At 27.9% G+C, this 21,050-nt stretch overlaps 1 protein-coding gene across 4 annotated transcripts in view; it reads left to right on the top strand.

Moving 5' to 3' along the window:
- The window catches only part of LOC122538556 (regulating synaptic membrane exocytosis protein 1), a 289,590-nt gene that overhangs the window by 207,720 nt on the left and 60,820 nt on the right, over window positions 1-21,050 (top strand). For all 4 annotated transcript variants that reach the window (XR_006308875.1, XM_043672749.1, XM_043672748.1 and 1 more), the window contains exons 10-11: window positions 2,951-3,129; window positions 11,310-11,378. Coding sequence is in view for 3 of the 4 variants with exons in the window: in XM_043672749.1 (XP_043528684.1) it covers window positions 2,951-3,129; window positions 11,310-11,378 (248 nt within the window). In the remaining variant the exon portion in view is untranslated. The remainder of the gene's footprint in view (window positions 1-2,950; window positions 3,130-11,309; window positions 11,379-21,050) is intronic.

Genomic DNA, 21,050 nt, shown 5'->3' with positions numbered 1-21,050 from the left:
AATCATTGAAATAAAGTAAGCAGAAGGTGAAAGAACTACTTGAAATATTATTATGCACACAGAAACAAATGTAGAATGCAAAATGAAACGAGAAGTTATTTTATTTGATAGTGAAACAATCAAATAGTTTGTGAATTAACGTAAAATTATTTCAAGACAACATCAGATAATGCGATATGTTATTTAAATCATTTTTATAATCTTTTTGTTTTTTTTTTTTTTTAGATATTTTATTCGAGACTAGTGCTCATAAGTCCGATTGGAATTTAATATCGAAAGTTCACTCTGTAACCTTCAAATGTTATTCATATAACATTACAGTTCATTCAACACTCGCAATTCCATTTTTATAGTCAAATACCTGTTTCGAAAATCTTCATTCAAACATGTACTTCAATATTAGAAGCGATAATCGAATCATGAAAATTAAGAAATCATATAAATTTTATTGTAATGTTTGCACTTGCAGGTATTTTATAATGTTTTTAATTCGTTACAACAGCGGATTTTAATAATAACCAAGAGAACTGATTTAAAATGATTTAAAATGAACGTATTACACAATATCCAGAAGTTTAGTCTTCAAATAATGAAACTAAAATGTCACGTAGAGGAAAGTCCATAAACGCTTCGTTAAAAAAATTTTAAAAATTTAAAGGAGAAATTTCTGGTAGAATAGTCATGTGTAAAGAATAGATTTTAGGTGTAGATATATAAAATATTATTATTATAACTATAATACATATAATACATATAGCTATAATATTATTCGAGCAAATGTTTTTAGAGTATCTCTTTTATTTCTTAGAATATACTCACAGATAGAACATTTATCAATGCAGATTTAATATCAATGTAATAATATTTAATATCAGATTAATATCAACCTAGTGGCGTGTAAAGAATTAATTCGTCTCGCTTAGATATTTTTACATTGTAAATTTCTGCTTCCAAAATTACAGTAAGAGTAGTATAGTTATGCACAAAGATAGTAAATATGCTTTACGTAGTACATACCATAACTTGTCTCGTATTAAACTAAGAGAACATTATTAATATTAATTTGTATTTCGAATTTCATATTTTTGTTGTAACTTTGTAACGAAGCAACAGGACATTTTAATTTCACTATTCGAGCACTAAACTTCCCCTGTAATATGTTCATTCTTCTGTATTTTTCCACAAAAACGACTCACGATAAAATTTAATCGCAGATAGTACACGCAAGTACGAATATTCATCTGTTCATCACACGATTGCACTTGAATTAGAACAGTACTGTAAAGACTAAAAAGTTATCCTTTCAAGTATATCTCAAAACGCATATTTTCCAAAACGTGTAATGCTCTCAAATTCGCCGATTCAATTAGGATCTCTGAGAAATAAGAGAGGGATGAACAAATTGTCCACATAAATCGATATGTTTTCTCTATGCTAATTCGAACGGACGATGATGGCGTTGCTAAGCGAGGCAGAATTGTAAGAGGATACGATTGCAATTACGGCTGAGTTTTGGTACGCGGAAATTCAGGGGAACGGAATTTGTTGCTGTATCTCGACTAGTCGAGAACGATGTTGGCTCCGTTTTCATTCAATTCAGTTCGTTAGACCCGTATGCTCTAACCTGAAGTTAATTGGTTTGTAATATTACGAATTTGCGTTTGTTCCGACGATGGGATGGAACTCGTTACAGTTTCAGATTTCTTTTCTTTTTCGCAATGTTTAAGAAAAAAAAAAAAAAGTCAACGCGATTCAATAACGCGATTGTTGTTGAAAGAAAGTATATCGTATATTCTATCCCATAAATAAGTATCAAAATTGTTTATCTTTCCATCGACACGTGCAATTAAACTCAGTTCAAAGAGATGGAAGCCAACGCACTTCTCGTGCAAATCATGATTGTTCTCGTAATTTCGAATCGTTTCAATTTACCCAAAGTGATCGATTTGTGCTACACGCGATTAATTATCGAAACCGAGGCGAAACGAAACGAAATTTAGTAACGTTCTGCATTATGTTCCGATTCGACTATGTGACTAATGTGACGCAATTCGCGGATTATAGTAAAACTGAGGTCGTACATTATGATTCACGCATTAATAATTCTGTGCGACAGAAACAAACAGCGACGCGGTATATAGTGTGAAAATATATTATTATTGTAATATTGTAAACGCGTATATTTTTTGATTTTTTTCAAAAATATCCTAGTATTATACAATATCTCTTATAAATATTCTAAATATTAAATTATATATATTTAGAATATAATTCTTCTCCAATATGGCATTTAATTTTTAATTATTTGCTTATTTGGTATTATTTTTGATTATTATTTGCTGTTCAACAATGTAATAAATAATATCACGATAATAATACAAAATCCAACTAGGAACATATTATGTTTGATGTACAAAATATTTTATTTTAAAACAAAATTAAGTTAATCAAAAATATTGTGAAATTTCTTATTCTAATAAGACACGACTGCATATCATAATTGTAATTAGATGTTATGTAGAATTATTGCATAAAAATTATACCATACAAATATTACACAATAATGCATAATATTTATTATGTATATATACAGTAGTACGTAATAATTATCACATGTAATATATTATTCATACTGTACATCTACTAATTTTTCATCAGATGTTACATACATACATCTTTTAATACGATCTCAAATTTCATAACCATGACAGTCGTGTCTCATCGCAGCGTTAATAATTAAATTTCGAAATGTTTCGTACAACGTATATAACATACGTACGGAAATTCTTCTATAGGTATTCTATAGGCTTCTGTAACAATTCATATATTTTCCTGAGCCACCGTACACGTATAATAGAGGCATGATTAGTTCTTCTCGTTCATCTTTCGCCCGTTCATCAATGTTTCCGCATCTCTCTGTAAAAATCGACTTGTGACACTTTGATTTCAGACCGGATATAAACGCGATAAAGGTGTTGGCGTCTGCGAGTTCTTCAGGTGCGACGAAAGTGGCTCCCCCATCGGCAGTGAATAGGGTTGCAGCCGAAGATCGTGAGTTAGCGCGACAAGGAAGCCTCGTCGATGGAGAAAGTATCAAGATCGTTATCCATCATGCAGACAATGACATGAGTAAGTATCTCTCAGTAGAATCTCTCATTAAACTGCTTGCTCTATTATCCGGAAGCTGTGTCACGAGACTCTTATTGCTCTCTTCACTCTGCCCGAGGCGCGTTATCAGCTAACAATAACTTCGACATTTATCTCGCTGCTTGGAGGAGATCTTTCGCGAGAATCTTGCTACTTAACATTTTGCTACTTGACGCAGAGGAAATCAAAGTTGTAACGTTCCCTTGATATTAATATTAATATTATGAGAGGTCGTTAAATAGGAGGATAAAACATAGTATGAAAGCAGGATCAAGGCACAATCGAGTATTTAAATTTCTTCTTTCCTTTATAACGTATGTTGCAACAATCGAAGTATCTGTCTTTTCTGACTGTTTCATTTTATCATCAATTTTTAAATTAATTTGTAGGAATTTTAAAACTTTTTACTTCATTTTTATTCGTCATTTAATTGATTTTCTATTTTAACACTTTTTTTTTATTTTATTTCCTGTTTCTATTTCCTAATATTTTATTATTATGAGATCGTTAAATGGAAGGATAAAACAGGGTATGAAAGCAGAATCAAGGCACAATCGAGTATTTAAATTTCTTCTTTCCTTTATAACGTAATTCTAATTGTTTCATTTTATCATCAATTTTTAAATTAATTTGTAGGAATTTTAAAATTTTCTATTTCATTTTTATTCATCATTTAATTAATTCTTTATTTTAACACTCTTTCATTTTATTTCCTGTTAGCTGTTTTTATTTTGTTTCCTGTTAATAACGTGTGTAACTTCTCGTTTCAACTTTGTGTTAAGAAATTTCCTGTCTGTTTATTAAAATGGGAGTTACAGAAATATAAAGCAGAGTCAAAGCCACGATCGTATGGCAGATAAATCTTGTTTTCGAACAATGTTCAGACGAAGGAAACTACTGCTTCGAAAATCTTTCGCAAGAGTCTTGCTACTTAAGGTGATTATGAAGATGGAAATCAAGGGTGTAACACTAATATTGATGTTATCGGAGATTGTTAAACAGTAAGGTTCAATAGGATGTAATCGAATATTCAAATTTCGAATCTGGGTCAACGAAGTTTCTTATTGGAACGAAAGAGCGATTCGTGGATGTAATTAGAAAAGCGGATAACGCGATAATAAAGTTTCTCTTTCTCTATATCCTCTTCCCGACGAAGCTATTTCGCACTGAATTCGTTTCGATGTTCGTAATTTTTCGCGTTGATTATTCTTGTCCGTGCAAGTTGTTTTCTTCCTTCTTCTCTCACTAAACTTACATTTTTGTTCTAATTATTACTTTGTGATTTCCTGCATTATCTCAAACTTAATACGATACTCATTACTTTTAAAATGAAGATTAAGTTCCAATTTTTGTTTAGGTTATATCTTGAGATATGGATGAATTATAATTCTCGAGATCTCACAAGTCTTTAGCAGAGTTAAATAGTCTAATCGCGATTTCGTCAATTTCACTAACATTTTATGTACATATTGTAGAATTGTGAACACACACATTAGTATTGTAAACATATACACATTAATAGTTTGAGTATTATAATAATAGTTTCATTGCAAAGCGTATCTTTTCCAGTTTCAGCTCTTTGCTTTTTATTTCAATTTTTCTTTTCACAATACACTTTTGAAAGTTGAAATTCTCTCAATCGTTTTTACAAGAAACGTGAGTCACTGGCAGTAATAATAAACAATAATGCATAGTACTTTAGAAGTAACCACCACTACGCATGTACTTTAGTAGTTAATATGAAAATTGTAATTAAATTTCACCCTTCAATTTTACTCAAAACCTGTTCAGAATCCTGAAAGATCATAATTCAATCCAGGATCTGTGGGATGAACAAATGAGAATAAACATCTTACTGACTTTCAACATACAGAGTTTAAAAAGTATTGTGGTATCGTAGGTCGTTGTTAAGTGATAACCTGTAATTGTAGTTATTATATTTTTAGTGCAGCATTTGTATTGTGAAAAAATGCGTGAAAGAGAAAGAAAGTATGAATGTGAGAAGCGCGACGGTTAGAGGCCTTTTTTTGAAAAAGGAGAGAATCAAAGAAGAGAATCGACTTGAGTTGTGAGAAAGCATCGATTGAGTTGTAAAAAAGAGTTGATTGAGCTGTTAAAAAAGAGTTCATTTGAGTCGTGACCGCGTATATTAATTGTTAATCTGTTTAATTATCTATTGTTCCATCGTCAGCATTATTATTAAATCAATGTTATTTATATTTAATCTCTACAGTATCATCACTTTAAAGAATCATGAAATAAATAAATAATGGATGGAATTAACGATTACAAAATTATAAGAATTGAAGAATAGTTTGCTAAGTTTAATTATGTTTCGACGTGAATGAATCTTTATTTACGGCAAAGGTAGGAAATAGAGAACGTTAATCCAAACAAATTTCCCAGTATAATACTCCGTTCAAAAGGATTTTTCCCCGTGCTGGTAATTAAATTCTTTTAATTAGAAATCGGAAATTCAATTTGACGGACAATGCAAATGCAAACTTTCCCAAAAGCAAGTTCGGTAAAAATGTCCTTGTCTGTTCATGTGACGTGAAAAAGTAGAATGCTACCGAATTAAGCTCATTCGTTAGAATAGAAAACCGCTTTGTGGGAGAGCGGGAGTGACATTTGCAAAAACCGTTTAATAAGTGAGTAAAACTTGAAAAGGACGCGGCGCGTTTCTTCCGCGCGCATGAATTTATGAATGTAGAGTAAGAGGAGAGGTAGAGAAAAACTCTGCGCGCAGCGTATCGAGCTAATGAGGTGTAAAAAATCGTAAAATCGTCGAGTGATAACGATCGAAAGAAATTCTGAGAAAAACTTCAAGATAAAACGTAATAATGTTTGCTTTACGATATTACTTTTTTACGGTTTTCCACCGCGTTCGGGAATAAATTTATTTAGTCCAGTTTCAATGATTTTTCTCCCCCTGCCATAATGAGGAGGGAAATTTTATAAATTACCTCAACAGAGAAATTCGCGATTTTCACCGGACAGAGCGGTGTTTTTCAATTAGTTAATTAAAACTGTAGAATTTCGTTCAGTTGATTCAATTTTTTCAACGTAGTTAACTTTGAAACTTGATTAAATGTAGATTTTTATTTTACATTGTATATACATACATTAAAATGTGAAATTATTTCACGATAATGTTGTTCATATACAGGGTGTTACCTGTGTATGCGATGCACGATTTTTCACCCACTTACAGTCTGACAAAAAAGAGTTTAGAACAAAAGTTGAAAAGTTTACAGTGGGTGTCAATAAAAAGAATTTCGAAAACTGTTTGTTTTCATAGCTAAATCACGATCACTTTGGATTAAACAAATAGGAACATATAATTTTTTTTCCACCGTATTGTAGAGAACATCGGGACAAATTCAAACCATATATTACATAATACTTTTATTAACATGTTATTCCATTTACTGCAGTGGAAATCGTTGCTTCAGAAGGCTACTTTCGTTCTCGAAATCTATCTCTGTATATTTCAGTAGCTTCTCGAGAATTTCTCTTGCATTCGCCAAAAATTCGCCAAACAGCATTTCAACTCTCTCGAAATTAGAAAAAGAAGAATACACTGTTGTAAGCGATTAATTTGCATCAAATATTGGAAATATAAAACGAAGGAACTGCCATGACAACTGCAAATAAATTCTAGTCCTATGTTTATATTCAGTAATCTGAGGTCAACTATGTTTTACACTGTCTTAGAATCAAATACGACGAGAAGCTAAATGTTTCACATTTCCACTATTGTAAATGAAGTAAAATGTTAATAAAAATATCATGTAATATATGTTTTGAATTTACCTCGATGTTCTTGACAATACGATGGAAAGAAAATTATGTGTTTCTATTTGTTTAATCCAAAGTGACTTTGATTAAGCTATAAAAACAAACAGTTTTCGAAATTTTTTTATTGACACCTATTGCACACCCTGTACCTTTCAATTTTTGTTCTAAACTTTTTTTTGTCAGATGTCTGTAAAATCGTGCGTCGCGTTACAGGTAACATCCTGTATTTGACTTAAAAATATGAAGAAAGTATTTGTCAATGAATGGTATTGTAATCGTAACATTGAACAAATTTCAATGTCTAATTTTTTAAACCTCCTTTGTCCTTTTCTCTCTAACTTTCGCAATTTTAATAAATTTGGTTATTTCTTTAAGGTTTTCCATTCTGTGAAATTCTCATAATACTTTTCATAATACATTACAATGACTGGAATAAATGAAACATTTATTGGAGAACTATAATCCAGGAAATAATAAAAATAATATTATAATTTTTCGTAGATTTGAGAAATAACATCTTTTCGTTAAGTAAAATACATTGTAAGAGAGATTACGACCGTATAAAGTACGAAAAGGATTTTCTTTTTCTTCAACCCTTTATATCCTAGCCTGATACTTATCCCAGCCAAGTACCACTTTATATAAACTTACATCATTTTAACGTGTGTCATTAATTTCACGTAACACTGAAAAATACAGGCAAATTGAACATTTGCGAGTCGTTGGAAGAAAGCACGAGAATATTGAAACTTTCTTGCTTTCTGTAGTCTGTAAGATTACGTTTTGTAAACATAATACAGTCTCCCTTATGTGACTCTCTATTTTTCAAATATCTTATTACTCGAATATTATATTATCAAATCTGTTCTGTTACGTAAACGTTTCATTTGTAGTAATATAACTCGAATGTTGATCCTTGGTGGGACACATACATACGTCTTATCAAATGTTTCTGATCTTCTTTATATTAGTAGATATGTAGTTATAACAATAGAAATATTATTTTTATAACAAATTACAATTTAAAAATTTGTCCTTTTCAAAATTCATACCTACTCAAATCCAGCATATTTATTGGCGAAACTACCAATTTCTAAAAGAAAGAAAGGAATAAAATCCAAATAAAATAAAAAAAAAACAGTGACTGAAGGATTGAGGATTAAGATATTCGAAAAATAGTGGTTCAAGTAAGAGAGGCTCGTGAAATTATTAGAAAATTAATTTTCCTGTGTTCACAATACGTCGAAAGTAATCGAATGACATAAAATTTAAAAAAAAAAAGTGTTATAAATAACTTGATGCCAAAGATTAAAGTATTGTTGTAATATAAATATTTTTAAAACGATGGAAATATCTATATATATTCGGAATAAAGTTGTCCGAATAAGAAGATTAAAAAAAAAATGTACAAAAGATAAAGTAAGATGAAGATTATCTGGGAAGATAAAGCTGATTTTTCGATGCAATTTCTAACGGGATCTAGCGGGATATGAAATTTTATCAGTTTAGAAATTCCTGCGAAGGTTGTCGTAAAAAGGATATGAGAAGCTTTTCTGGGATAGTTTCTCGAAAACTTCAATTTTGGCTAACGGCAGGAATATCTCCTGATACTTCGATACAGGTCAACAAATAATAAATTTTATAAAAGTCTCGTGAAGATAAATATTTGAAAAAATTGTTTAACTTTCATCCATCTTTCTTCTTTTCAACTTGACTTGTCTCTTGATGTTAGATTAATGCAATACTAAAAAAGATAAATAGTTAAATTTGTAAGTACAATAATTAAACTAAACTTTTATTATACATAACCATCCTTCAATTTCATATCAATTTTTTCTTCTTAAGATTAACTAATTTTCTTTTCTTTAAGTTGTCCATTATTACGATCATTTGTTTTAAACTCTCGCTTATGACGATATATATTATACGTACTCACAAGTTTGACAAATTTTTACTTTAAGTAATAAATAATAATTAACGAAGTAACAATTAATATTGCATTGGCAAATAAAAATTTTATTATTTTAATTAATCCACATAGATATGTTTAACTAACTAGTAATTTATTTCTTTCATTTGAATAAATAATTTTGTATTTAAATAATGCTCGACACTGCTACGAACACATATTTAAAACTATAAATTGCATATCTATATGAACTTTTGAAGAAATGATAAATATAATTGATTTCTGTGACAAATATTATTCAAAATTCTAGCGATGTATATTGTTATTAACAACAATGTTAAAAATACTATACTCTATATCTAAAAAATGACCAAAATTATAAAAAAATGGCAAAATGGCAATACATTTATACTTGTAATAAAAAATCTTTATGTACGTATTATGTGTGTTTTATAAAATACTTTAATGTTTCATTAACAACACAATGAAAAAATTTGATAATATAATACATAAATTATAAGACATTCATTGCAAACACATATTCAATAAAATTTCAATATTGTGTATAACCATCTGAATTATGTATTAATTTTTTGAGTGCTTAAAATTACTAAAAGTCTAAAAGTTAGATATTGAATGAGCATGTAAGAATGTATTCATTTCTGAACATATAGATTTGATATATTTATGCTATAACTAACAAATAGATTATGGATTATAAAATTATCTGTACATATTTAAACATTAACTTAAAGTTGGCTTCGCTGAATATTGATACAAATAATTTATTGTGACTGTTTAAATATTTTTATGATCTTTACTAAATATACAGTTATACTAAATATTTCTATATGTACTGTCAAAATCATTAAAAATTTTACCAATATAACCAGTTAGATAGTTCGATCAGTTGGCAAATGAAGTTTCCAAATGTTGTACAATATATCAGTTAATATACTATAAAAAATATCGACAAATAAACGAATATTCTCCTAATTCAATCACTGTACGTATAACAGAATAACTCAACTTCTCGTAAGAAAAATATAGCATATTTTGAAGATAAATATTGAAGTGACTTCATTGAAGTCCTTCCACTGAAACTGGCTTGAATAATAAAATAATTTTCAGTCATTTCATTTCCCTCGAACTTGGTTTATCAGCTTTTCCGCGTGACGGAATCAGACAGAATTCTTTTGTAGATTGATGTTTACTTCCGTTTCGCGGTTCTCTCCTCCCCTCCACCGAAAAATATCAAGAACTGGCAAAAAGACTAGAAGACATCAAATCAATTTCTGCAAGAATGAGCATTGATCAGCACTAGAATTCGGGATATAAACGAAATCACTTTTATGCTAGACCGAGCGGAAGTCATTTTTATAACGCAGACGCGTTGTAAGAATGAAAACTAGCGTGATCTTCTTCCATCCGTCAATGATCTGATTCTTTTGTTACGATTCGACTGTTGGAATGTTAGGAGAAACATTATTTTTTCTACAACATACATAGACAAAACGATTTGATCGATACGAAAATAATTTTTTAAAATTATCTTGCCAAAAGAATTAATGTTCTGTTAAATCCGCTGTATTTTTACAAACTAATGTATTTTTGTTCAATGGATATCTTTTATTGAATTTTTCGCACGAGAACAGAATTTCATTGAAATTTCGGAATTTATCGTTGGAAATATTTGTTCGTATGGAACTAATTGTATTTATGAGATTCTCTACAGCTCTACAAATGATTTATGACGTGTTTATAATGTTGAGCCTTACAAAAAATTGTAATACTCGCGATTGCCTATGGTGATTTAAATTTCGTTTAATTTATATTTACAACAGTATTTATATTTGAAACTCGTAAAATTGTAATACTCGTGATTATTTATGGTAATTTAAATTTCGAGATTTCGTTTAATTTACATTTAATTCGTATCTGACAACATTAGAGTTTGATGTTTTAGCTGATCTAACAATAATTAATTAAATACGACGACGTTTCTTGTGACAAAAATAAACCCATTTATTATTGTCTTAGAAAAAAAGAATTTTTTGTATTTATTCCAATAAAAAATGATTTAATACGTTTAGAATCGAATTTTTTCAATTGCAAAATTTTGCGATTATATTTTAGAATTCCGATAAAGATATCGATGATGAATGTGTTGAGTAAATATTTATTCCAGTTATCATCAACGAATTCTATAAATGTCAAGTTTTGGCGTTTCTGAAGAGAACGAAAATTCATTTCTCAATGTATAATTCATATATTCTCATATATAACAAATGTAAAACTCAGATAATTTTAATTTGCAACGTGATATAGCCAGTGATGATGAATTCAAAATTTTTACAATAACAGTTGACATTTTTCTCGTGGATTCTTCAATATATTTTTAAACTAAGATTGAAAAATAAATATCTATATTTCATTTTATTGTTCATTGCAGCGCCGTGGATGAACGCAAAGCGAAGAATGAAATTGAGAAGAGATCCAACTTTGGACAAAGGGCATAGATGTAAGTACTTAATTATTTAATTGATTTAACACTACAACTACCGACGATTAAAGCACAAAATTTCCATCAGCGATGTTAAAGTAAAAAAAAAAAGGAGTGGAAAAGCTTTATATCATAATGAAGTGTACAAACTTTTATTTATACGTTTTATGAAAAATCATTCAAATTCTCTAAAACTACGCTGTAAAATTCTCTAATTCAAATTCTCTAAAACTACATCTATAAAATATCTGACAAAACTTATAAATTGGTCATTCTGATCGATTTGGTAGTTCTAGTGTTAAAATTATATATCTATTTTATCAGTTAAGGTATTATTTCGTGCTTTGTAACATGCAATACATATCATACACTTAATTTCGTAATAATTTTAATAAACTTAAAAGTATAGTTCTAATTTCATGATCTGTTTCACTGTTTCTTGAAGTATTTTAACAAAACATGAAAATGAAATATCTTTCGATAGACAATAATCTCTTTAAAAGGTATAGTATGGAAAATGAAATAAAATAACAAATTTGTCATTAACGTATAATAATACTCGAAATGCACATTTAGGAATAATACTTTTTAAAGACACTTTACATGTTGATATATTCATAAAAATGCAAACTTTTAAAATATACTTTTTAAATGTACTCTACATGTTCGTACATTCATAAAAATGCAAATACGTCGATAATCAGTGATAAAATAAATCTGAATATCAAATGGATATTTTCATTTTCAATTTTTGTTAAATTAGAAAGTCTGTCGAATTTTTTATGCTTTTCACAATGAAAGATATTTATAAATATTTTTATAACCAGGAGTAAGTCTAGAACTAGAAAGGAGAATGATTTTATGCTGGCCTTTTTCTTCCCACAATAGAGAAAAAATCGAAAACGTTTTCATTCCGAAAATTGAAAGTTAAAACACATAAAATCACTTTACGACTTTGCTTTTGCACGACATTTAGTTACTATTCTTCCGACTTTTTAAAACGTTTTATTTTTATTTTGATTTTTTAGTTTCAAAATTCTGCCAGAATTTTTGGAAACTATTCCAGAGCTTTCACGTTTGAAATCAGTCTAAATTTCATTTGGAAAACTTTTCACGTCGAGAAAAATTTCAGTTTTAACAAAAACTCAAACTTCACGTTGAAAAATCGTAAATAAACGTAAGTAAACTATCATACAGTAATATTCTTAATACTCACGAATAACATATTTTCTTTGCGTCAATACGCTGATTACTATTCTTGTCAAATTTCCATTATCTATTTCCAATTTACTAACAAATGTTAGGTTATTTTTGGTACATGTTTTAATAATTACCATTTTTTTTATTCCAATTGTTCAAAATTTTGTACAAAAAAACTTTCTTCTAAAATGTACAAACATTTTCTCACTTCGATCTTTGATATATTAATTTACGAGAAAAAAGGAATTTGAATAAACTCTTGGCCTTACTTTTTTAGATGCCTAAGAATTGAAGATCCCAAGTACGTACCGGATAAAATTAATTGGATTATAAATGATCTTAACAATTTATGTCAGGTGTTTGATTTTATTTTGTATTCCGTATTAGGGATAAAATAAAATTAAATTAAAAATTCGGAAACTAACTAGAAGTAATTTAATTCTAACTTGTTATCGTATTTTCCCAGGCTGGCCCAATAATACCGGTTAAGCGTTAAATAAATTTTAAGCTCGCAAATTTCCCTCCAGTAAAATTAAGACGAAGTCTCTTCTCATGAGCTGATTATTCAGAGTTATTAACTTATTCTAACGAAAAGATCGTCGACCTTTGTTTTACACTGTTTTAGGCTTTCGTATATGAGCCGTGTATCTGGAAGAAAATTTTTTCCAACGTTTCACCGATATTGTTCCTCAAGATTCTGAGGATGCTTCAGAAACTGTTTCAGTGTTACTGTCAGATCACTGAAGAAGCTACAATGTTGGCGAAATATTGGGAAGAATTTCTGGATATGGTTCACAATAATGTAGAGTGTTTAATTTGATACAGACGAACAATTTTTGTTCATCAATAATACTATGCGATTCAGTAGGTTTATTTTTTTAAATTGTACAATGCACACGAAACGTATAATCTTATTAAAATAACAGAACTGATGATGTTACAATAGTATAGTACCAGTAGTTTTTTTCTGACATTTTCTTTGACAAAGTATTTATATAATAAATGCAAAATTTTCGGAATATATTATTATATAATTATATAATTACATAATATATAAGCAATATATATTATACTCATAATACTAATACATATAATAATAATAATATAATAATAATAATATAGTGTACAATAACGTATTATAACGTATTATATATTATAGTAATTTATATTTTGGTTAAGATGGAAAACAAAATGTTATAGGAAAAAGATGAATGGTTTTAAAACCATTATTGATCATATTTCTTGCGCAAGTTTAATAATTAATATGCAATATTTTTTTAAATGAAAACCTTCTCTTTTTCTTTTTTCTTTTTTGTGCACGTCAAATTTTTCGATTACTCTGTGTAAAAAGGTAACAAATTGATCAATTTAAAAGATATTTCGATTTCAATTTTAATTTGTATGAAAGATGATTTCAATTGTACGAAAGACAAATGAAATAAATTTAAGGGGACTACATACGTATGTATGTTACGTCTCTAAATTTAAGTTTAATTATAATTAATCAGAGTTTCAGTATTGTAAAAATATTACGAATAAGACATTGATTTACTTGAAAAGGTTTGGGTTAGGTTTCGGTTAGGTTCGTACTTTTGAAATTTTAGCATGTTCAAAATGTTTGAGCGTGAGTGTGTATCCATTGTATTTCGTGTTGACAACATGAAATACACAGTTCCATATTGAAACTGAACTATTATTCGAAGATACATTCAAATTTATAACACACTTAATTCATTCAATCAATTCATTATTTATGATTCATTAAAATTTCAAAATTATGAAATTAAACCAAGGAATCGTGGTTACTCATTATTTTTTCTAACTCTTTATTTTGCAAATTTTTATTTCTTTCTGTCTATCCCGAGTTTTCTTCCTTTTTCTGTATTATCTTGCTTTCTCGTTTCTTTATCAATTATCACGTTTTTGTACGAGACAAATAGATGTCCTAACACACATTTTTATTTCAAACGAAACTGTTCGAATTGTATCGAATGTCCGATGAACGTGCAAATATTCAGACCCACGGAACGCGGTCAACTAGCTGGATAAACGAGATAAAACGCGGTCATAAACGTTGATAAAGAGCGAAAGCAATGAAAACAATTACGCAGCTCTTGCAGGTGTGCACGTGACGTTTAATTACTCGTTGGGCTTTCACATACTTCGCGACAAGAAGATAGCACTCTAGAAATTTTATGTTTCTGCAATTTGTACGTAATAAATGCAATTTTAATGCTCACCTTTCTCTTTATTAATCTTATGTACATACGATTTATTGTTGGAAAAGATTGAACAAACTATTTTGTTAATTAAATATATAACTGAGTAACTGATGATCAGTGCAACGATAAAAATAATATTTCTGCGTAATTGCCAACGTATGCTTTGAAATTAATACACTTCATTTTTAATACATTAAATAACAGGATTTTTTTCTTTCTCAACTTTTCGTAATAACAGATTGTATTATACATACTTAATAACCAAACGGGTTTTTATGCAAATTCATATTTTTATAAATATAAATATAATTATAAAAGTCAAGCTTCAGTAGAAATTTAATTATCTATTAAATATGATAATAATAATAATAACACCGTTATAATATAACTTATAATACAATATTTAGTAATATTACAGTTGTATATTTTCATATGTTCATTCTGATCATTATTCAGTTTATGAATTTCGCAAAAAATGCATAAAAATCAACAGTGTAATAATAAGAATCTTCATACACAAACACAGACATATCTATTACGTACTAACTATAAACATATGAAATATTTATGTTGTGATATTTTTTTGTCGCGTGGTATAAACTTGCCCTTTCACTCTTCTAAAAGACTACAATAATGAATTGAATTGATCAATAAATGACGGAATAAATGGATACCGTAATAGTACATACATATGCAAATAAATTAAAATTATCTGTTGTAATCGCCTACAGGCGATCCAGTAAACTAATGAATTTTGCAAGTAACTCGAACGAGAATATTGCACAAACGCATTGAAATGATCAATTGTGTTCGGAGGTATTAGGGTTTGTTTCAGTGAGACCAATGATGCATACACGAGTCTATTGTGACGAAACTTTATTCGTGCATATAAGCGATGATCGATACCAGCGATTATTTCCAGTTTAATACCTCTAATGTTTTGTTCAAGACAATAGAAAAAGATATATCCGTTAACTCTGTTTGGCTTCATTTGTTTTTCACGTAAGCTTCACGTCGTTGGACAAAAAAATTGTGAAAGAAGAATGACGAAAAAAAGACTTTTTTTAAATTGATTTCACTCGCGAGAAATGTCAATTACTTTTTGGAATGTAACAACGATTTATTGGAAAATTATAAATTTTTGCTTCAAACGCATGCTTATATTAAATGAATTATTGAACATTAAACATATAATATCAAATACAGTATAATAAAATTTAATATATAATTTACGATATTTATTCACGTCGAATATTAAATAAAACATTCTTTGAATGTTGAAAATTCTCATTTCAACAAAAATCGTACACGTAATTTGAGTAATTGAGTGAGCAACCTCTTACTTCATGTATATATCATTTAATTAACTTAAGTGTTTGTGAGAGACCTTTAGAAGTTGTTGAAGTTCAAAGTTCAAAGTTCAATGGTCCTATTTGAGTTTAACAATCAAATAACAGTGAATAGATGATTGAAGGAAGGCCATTCTTGAAGGATTTAAGAAAATATTAACGTTTTATTAATACTTTATATTGTCACTGTGTAAAGTCACGTAATTGAATCTTTTATTTCTACGTTTAATTGTACGTATACACTTTTCTAATTTATCTCTGAATAAATAATTTATTTTAGATGTGTACCTACATTTATTAAGACAATATCTCTACGTAAACTAAAAAGTTATTTTATGAGTAGAACGTAATGCATCGTGGCAGTTTATAATAAAAAAAAAAAAAATAACGAAGTAAATATAAAGTGATAAATAATTTTCTTTCTATTTTATTGTTGTATTCTATTAAAAGTTTCCGTGGTAAAGTTTTACAAGTTAAACGCGAGAGTTAGTTACTTTTAATTATTTTACGAAGAGTGGAATTTCGCGTCCTTAAGAAACAATATCTTTTTAAACTTAAGTTTATTAATAATTGAGTTTCATTATCGCAAGAAAATATATAAAAAGAGAAGAGAATGGAATAAATTTAATTGCAGTTACTTTATATATAGCATTTCCTAATTTCTTTTGAAACCTTTAAATAATTTTTTATTATCGCGGACCACTAAGACGAATTTTATAAATATTATATATACACGAATAATATATTTCAAATATGCTGAATTAAATATTATATTATCTAGCTACGTGTTATTTGAAACTATCTAATAACAACTAGTTGAAATTATTATTTTTTATTTAATTTCAAATAAAATTTGACCTATTTTCTTTCAGTCATTGGGATTAAAAGACGTCGCTATGCAAAGATCTAATTTAAACTACGAAAGTATATTCTGACGAAAATATCTATAAAAGTTTTTAATTATGTGTCATGTAAAACATTTTGACATTTTATTAATACTGTAACGAAACTCAACTATCATATTATGATTATATTACTATATTATTCAAGTTTGAAATAAATATATACATAGATATTACAAGATATTTAATATTACAAAAATACATATTTCTCTGACATAGTGAAATTACTTAATACTATAATAATTATGAAGTTAAAGTGGATATTTTCTGCTTCACTTTTAGTTTGAATTCTTCATCTGAATTAAATCTAAAAATTTATATACAAATTAAAGTTCTGTTAATTAATTTGATTATTTAATCCAATTAGTGCATTTAGATAAAATTTTACTTAAAAAAAAAACTTCACGACTAATCAAAATACTAATATGATCTACGTTTAATGTATATTACACATTTAGTTGTAATATAATTAATAAAGTAAAGTAAAGTAAAATTAAAATAATTTTTAAACACTTTCAACCTTTTGACTAAGTATATGTACATAAATTTAAATTCTTTTTACAATTTCTGCTCAAAAATGTGAAGATACATGAATTTTCAATTTCAAAATATATGTACATTTCTGATTTGTCTTCTAATTACTTTATATTTCACAGCAATTACATTAATCGTAACAGAACAAATACAAGTTTTATTTCTTTTCTCAATTTCTCGACGAAAAATATGTTACATTTTTATTACTACAGAAGCAATATATATATAGTTAAACAGCACAAGAGCAGTTGAAAGTGTTAACCAGTAGTAGTACACAGTAGTCTGTTTCCAGTGTTATTTAAAAATTAAAAGGATCGCGTGACCTTTCTGGCCCACGAATTACATTCCCAATCTCTCTGTACGTTTTCATTACCGCTACAATTAATCTGGTCTCATCTCTGAATTGAATTATCCTTGCGCGTAAAATCCCATTTGAGAGGAAGTCGATTCTATTGAACTTTGATGCAGCGCGCGATTTTAAAACAGCTTTCCATTTTCATGGAAACAAGCTTTCAGCCGCAGCTGCCTTTTTTCTGTTATTTCAATCTTTTCCTTTTTTCTTTTTTTTTTTTTTTTTATGTGACTACGTAAATAAATAGGCTTCAATGGAACGTTCGAACCAACCGAGATTATAATTTCTTTCGAGGCGGCCTGTTGCTTTGAAATTCAATTTTCTCACTTCTGCTGAATTCCTCGTTCATTTCAGTGAATCTATTCAATAATGATTTTCTTTCATAAAAATTCTTCCTTTCTTCTTTTTTCTTTTTTTTCCCTTTTTTTTTTTTTCATTTTCACCTTGCTCTGTTCAACGCGGGCACGATCCTTTTCAAACGACCGCCCGCTACGGCTTTTATTCATCATTGTTTACCAAACGAGGTCCTGCGCGAACACAACTCAACAACTTAATAGAATCTCGCATTGTACGCGAATAATTTATTCAGGCAATTTGCTTCTTTGTCACTTTTACACGCTGATTCTCGTTCTTTGCAATTGTAGCGAAATTCATGATTTACAACGAGTATGAATGTTACAGAAATTTCATATTTAAAGAGATCTTACGATGAAGAAAATTTTCAATACTGTATATTCTATGCTTTATGTACTTTATATTATTGTACAGAACTTTGTATTTTAGAAAATTATTTGTAGCGAAGAAGAAAGATCTTTGTATAATCGTGAATAAAATTTTTAAAACTAAAACTCTTAGAAAACTAATAAGTTTTTATATTTACATGAATATTATGAGAGTTTATTAAATTTTTTATTAATATTACTAGTTCTATAGTGACTTAGGGCAATAACTACTTCTTGAATTGTTCGTTTAAACAACTGTTCTGACCATATTTTAGAAATGATCCAATTTTGACTGACAAATAAATTAAGATCCACAAAGATCTTTCTTTCTGTGCTTCAAATATTTGAAATTTAACAGATATATTCAGTAAATTATATTTTGTGACAAATATATATTTTATTCAAGTAACAAAATCGATTCATTTAAAATGATCTTTTTATTATTGTGGATAAAATATAATTAAATTAAAATTTCGCATGGATTATTCTGAGTAACATTTAAAAAATATGATGACTAAACAATAGTAAAAAGACAATTTCTTTTACACACTGTCACTCGACAAGTATTCTTATCATACGGAAAAATATAATTTTGAAAAAGTATATTTCTATCAGGGAGAAGTTATATATTTATTACTAGACTGTGGATTTTATGTATTAATGGAAAAAATAAAAAATTTGAACATAATAGAAAAATTAAACATAATATGAAAAAATTTATAAAATATTCAAAATGTAGTGCTTTTTATATTTAGTAAGTAAAATAATTTTCTATCCAAGTCTTTTTAATTATATTTTAAAATGTGCAATTTTGCACAAAAATTCACAGTCTTTTGAAAAGTTTTCACTTTTCATATTAATTTAATTCTTATTATCTGCAAATTTTAAATTTTAGTACATGTGAATTTTTTTTTTCCAGATACAAATTTAAATTTTCGACAATGCATTCTTCAGCAAACAGTAAGATTAATGTAGATTGCCACAATTGATCTTACTTTTTGTTCCTTTTATCTATACTTGGATGTTTGAAACGATGTGGCTACAACTTGATTTAAGCGACAAACCTCATGAATATTTCAAAGTTACAGAAACCCTAGGGCACGTAAAATAGGGCAGAGCGTGGTCGTAGATGGAAAACGAAAGAAGGCTATAATGGTGATAAATTGACTTGCTTTAGACTTCAGTTTCAAACACTCTATGCGTGGGTGGAACTATATCTGCAGATTTCTGTAATAACTTTGCACTGAGTTACCTCTGCGTCATCTCTTAGCTCTTTTATAAAAAGCACAAAAGAACAGAGAGATCGTAAAAGTGTACAATTTTTTTTTTTAGATCATTTTAAAATTACTTCAAATCAAATAATGTTACAAATACAATATTTATCTTCAAATGCTAGACGTTGCGAAGGGATTCATATAAAATAAAACAATTAATTTTTTATATACGAAATATATTAGAATTAAATATTAATTCTTTGCTTACATTTTTATAATTTAATAAATTATACTACTAGGTTGAAATAAAATAAAGGCACATTAATAGTATTAAAATAAATATGGAAGTAATCGATAATATACAGTGGTTAAAGATATGATAACATACAAGGTATGATTAAATGTAAAATATTTCTTAATATTAAATACAGAATTGTATGTAGACTTACAAAAAATATAATAATCAAGAAAAATACATTTTCAAAAATAGTCAATCGATAATCAAGCTGTTTAAAATTTACTTTACATTTATACTGAAAACAAAAGCTGCTTATGTAATAATTATATATGAAAATTATCATAAATGTTATTTATTATCATATGTATGTTATTATTTCATCTATTTTACTAAGGTTTATATAACATTAATACAAGATGAAAAATATGTTAAAACTATGTTAAAAATATGTTAAAAAGTTGCTTAATATCTGGAGAAAGATGTAATAATTAATATACAATTAAAATGCAATAATTAACTCCTTTTTGAAGTTTGAACCTTATTATTTTGAGTTTTTTAAAAAATTTATATACAGTCCAAAATTAGTGATTATTTAAATAGCTTTTAATATAATAATTTTGTTTGAAAGCCATTAATAGATCTATGATTTTCAAAATATCCTCTGTATAATTCTTGACGCACTAAAATATAATATGACAAAGATGAAACTTCCATTATTGGAGAATTCGTACAATATTTGATTCTCAAACTCTGAACTACATATTTTTTGCATGTTAATAAACCTATGCAAAATCATGCGTGACGTAGTAACGTAACACGCAAAAGTGAGTAATTAATATTCCTCACGTTTCTTGCAATTTTCTGTCATTTACGTTTCATTTAAAAATGACAGCTTCAAAGTATTTTACTAAATATTCGGAACATATAACGCGTTGGTTGATTTTGATTAATATATTT

The sequence above is a fragment of the Frieseomelitta varia genome, unplaced genomic scaffold (assembly GCF_011392965.1).
Source record: "Frieseomelitta varia isolate USP_RPSP 00005682 unplaced genomic scaffold, Fvar_1.2 scaffold_167, whole genome shotgun sequence".
In the NCBI taxonomy this organism is placed as follows: domain Eukaryota; kingdom Metazoa; phylum Arthropoda; class Insecta; order Hymenoptera; family Apidae; genus Frieseomelitta; species Frieseomelitta varia.
This window is presented reverse-complemented; position numbering and strand designations above follow the sequence as displayed.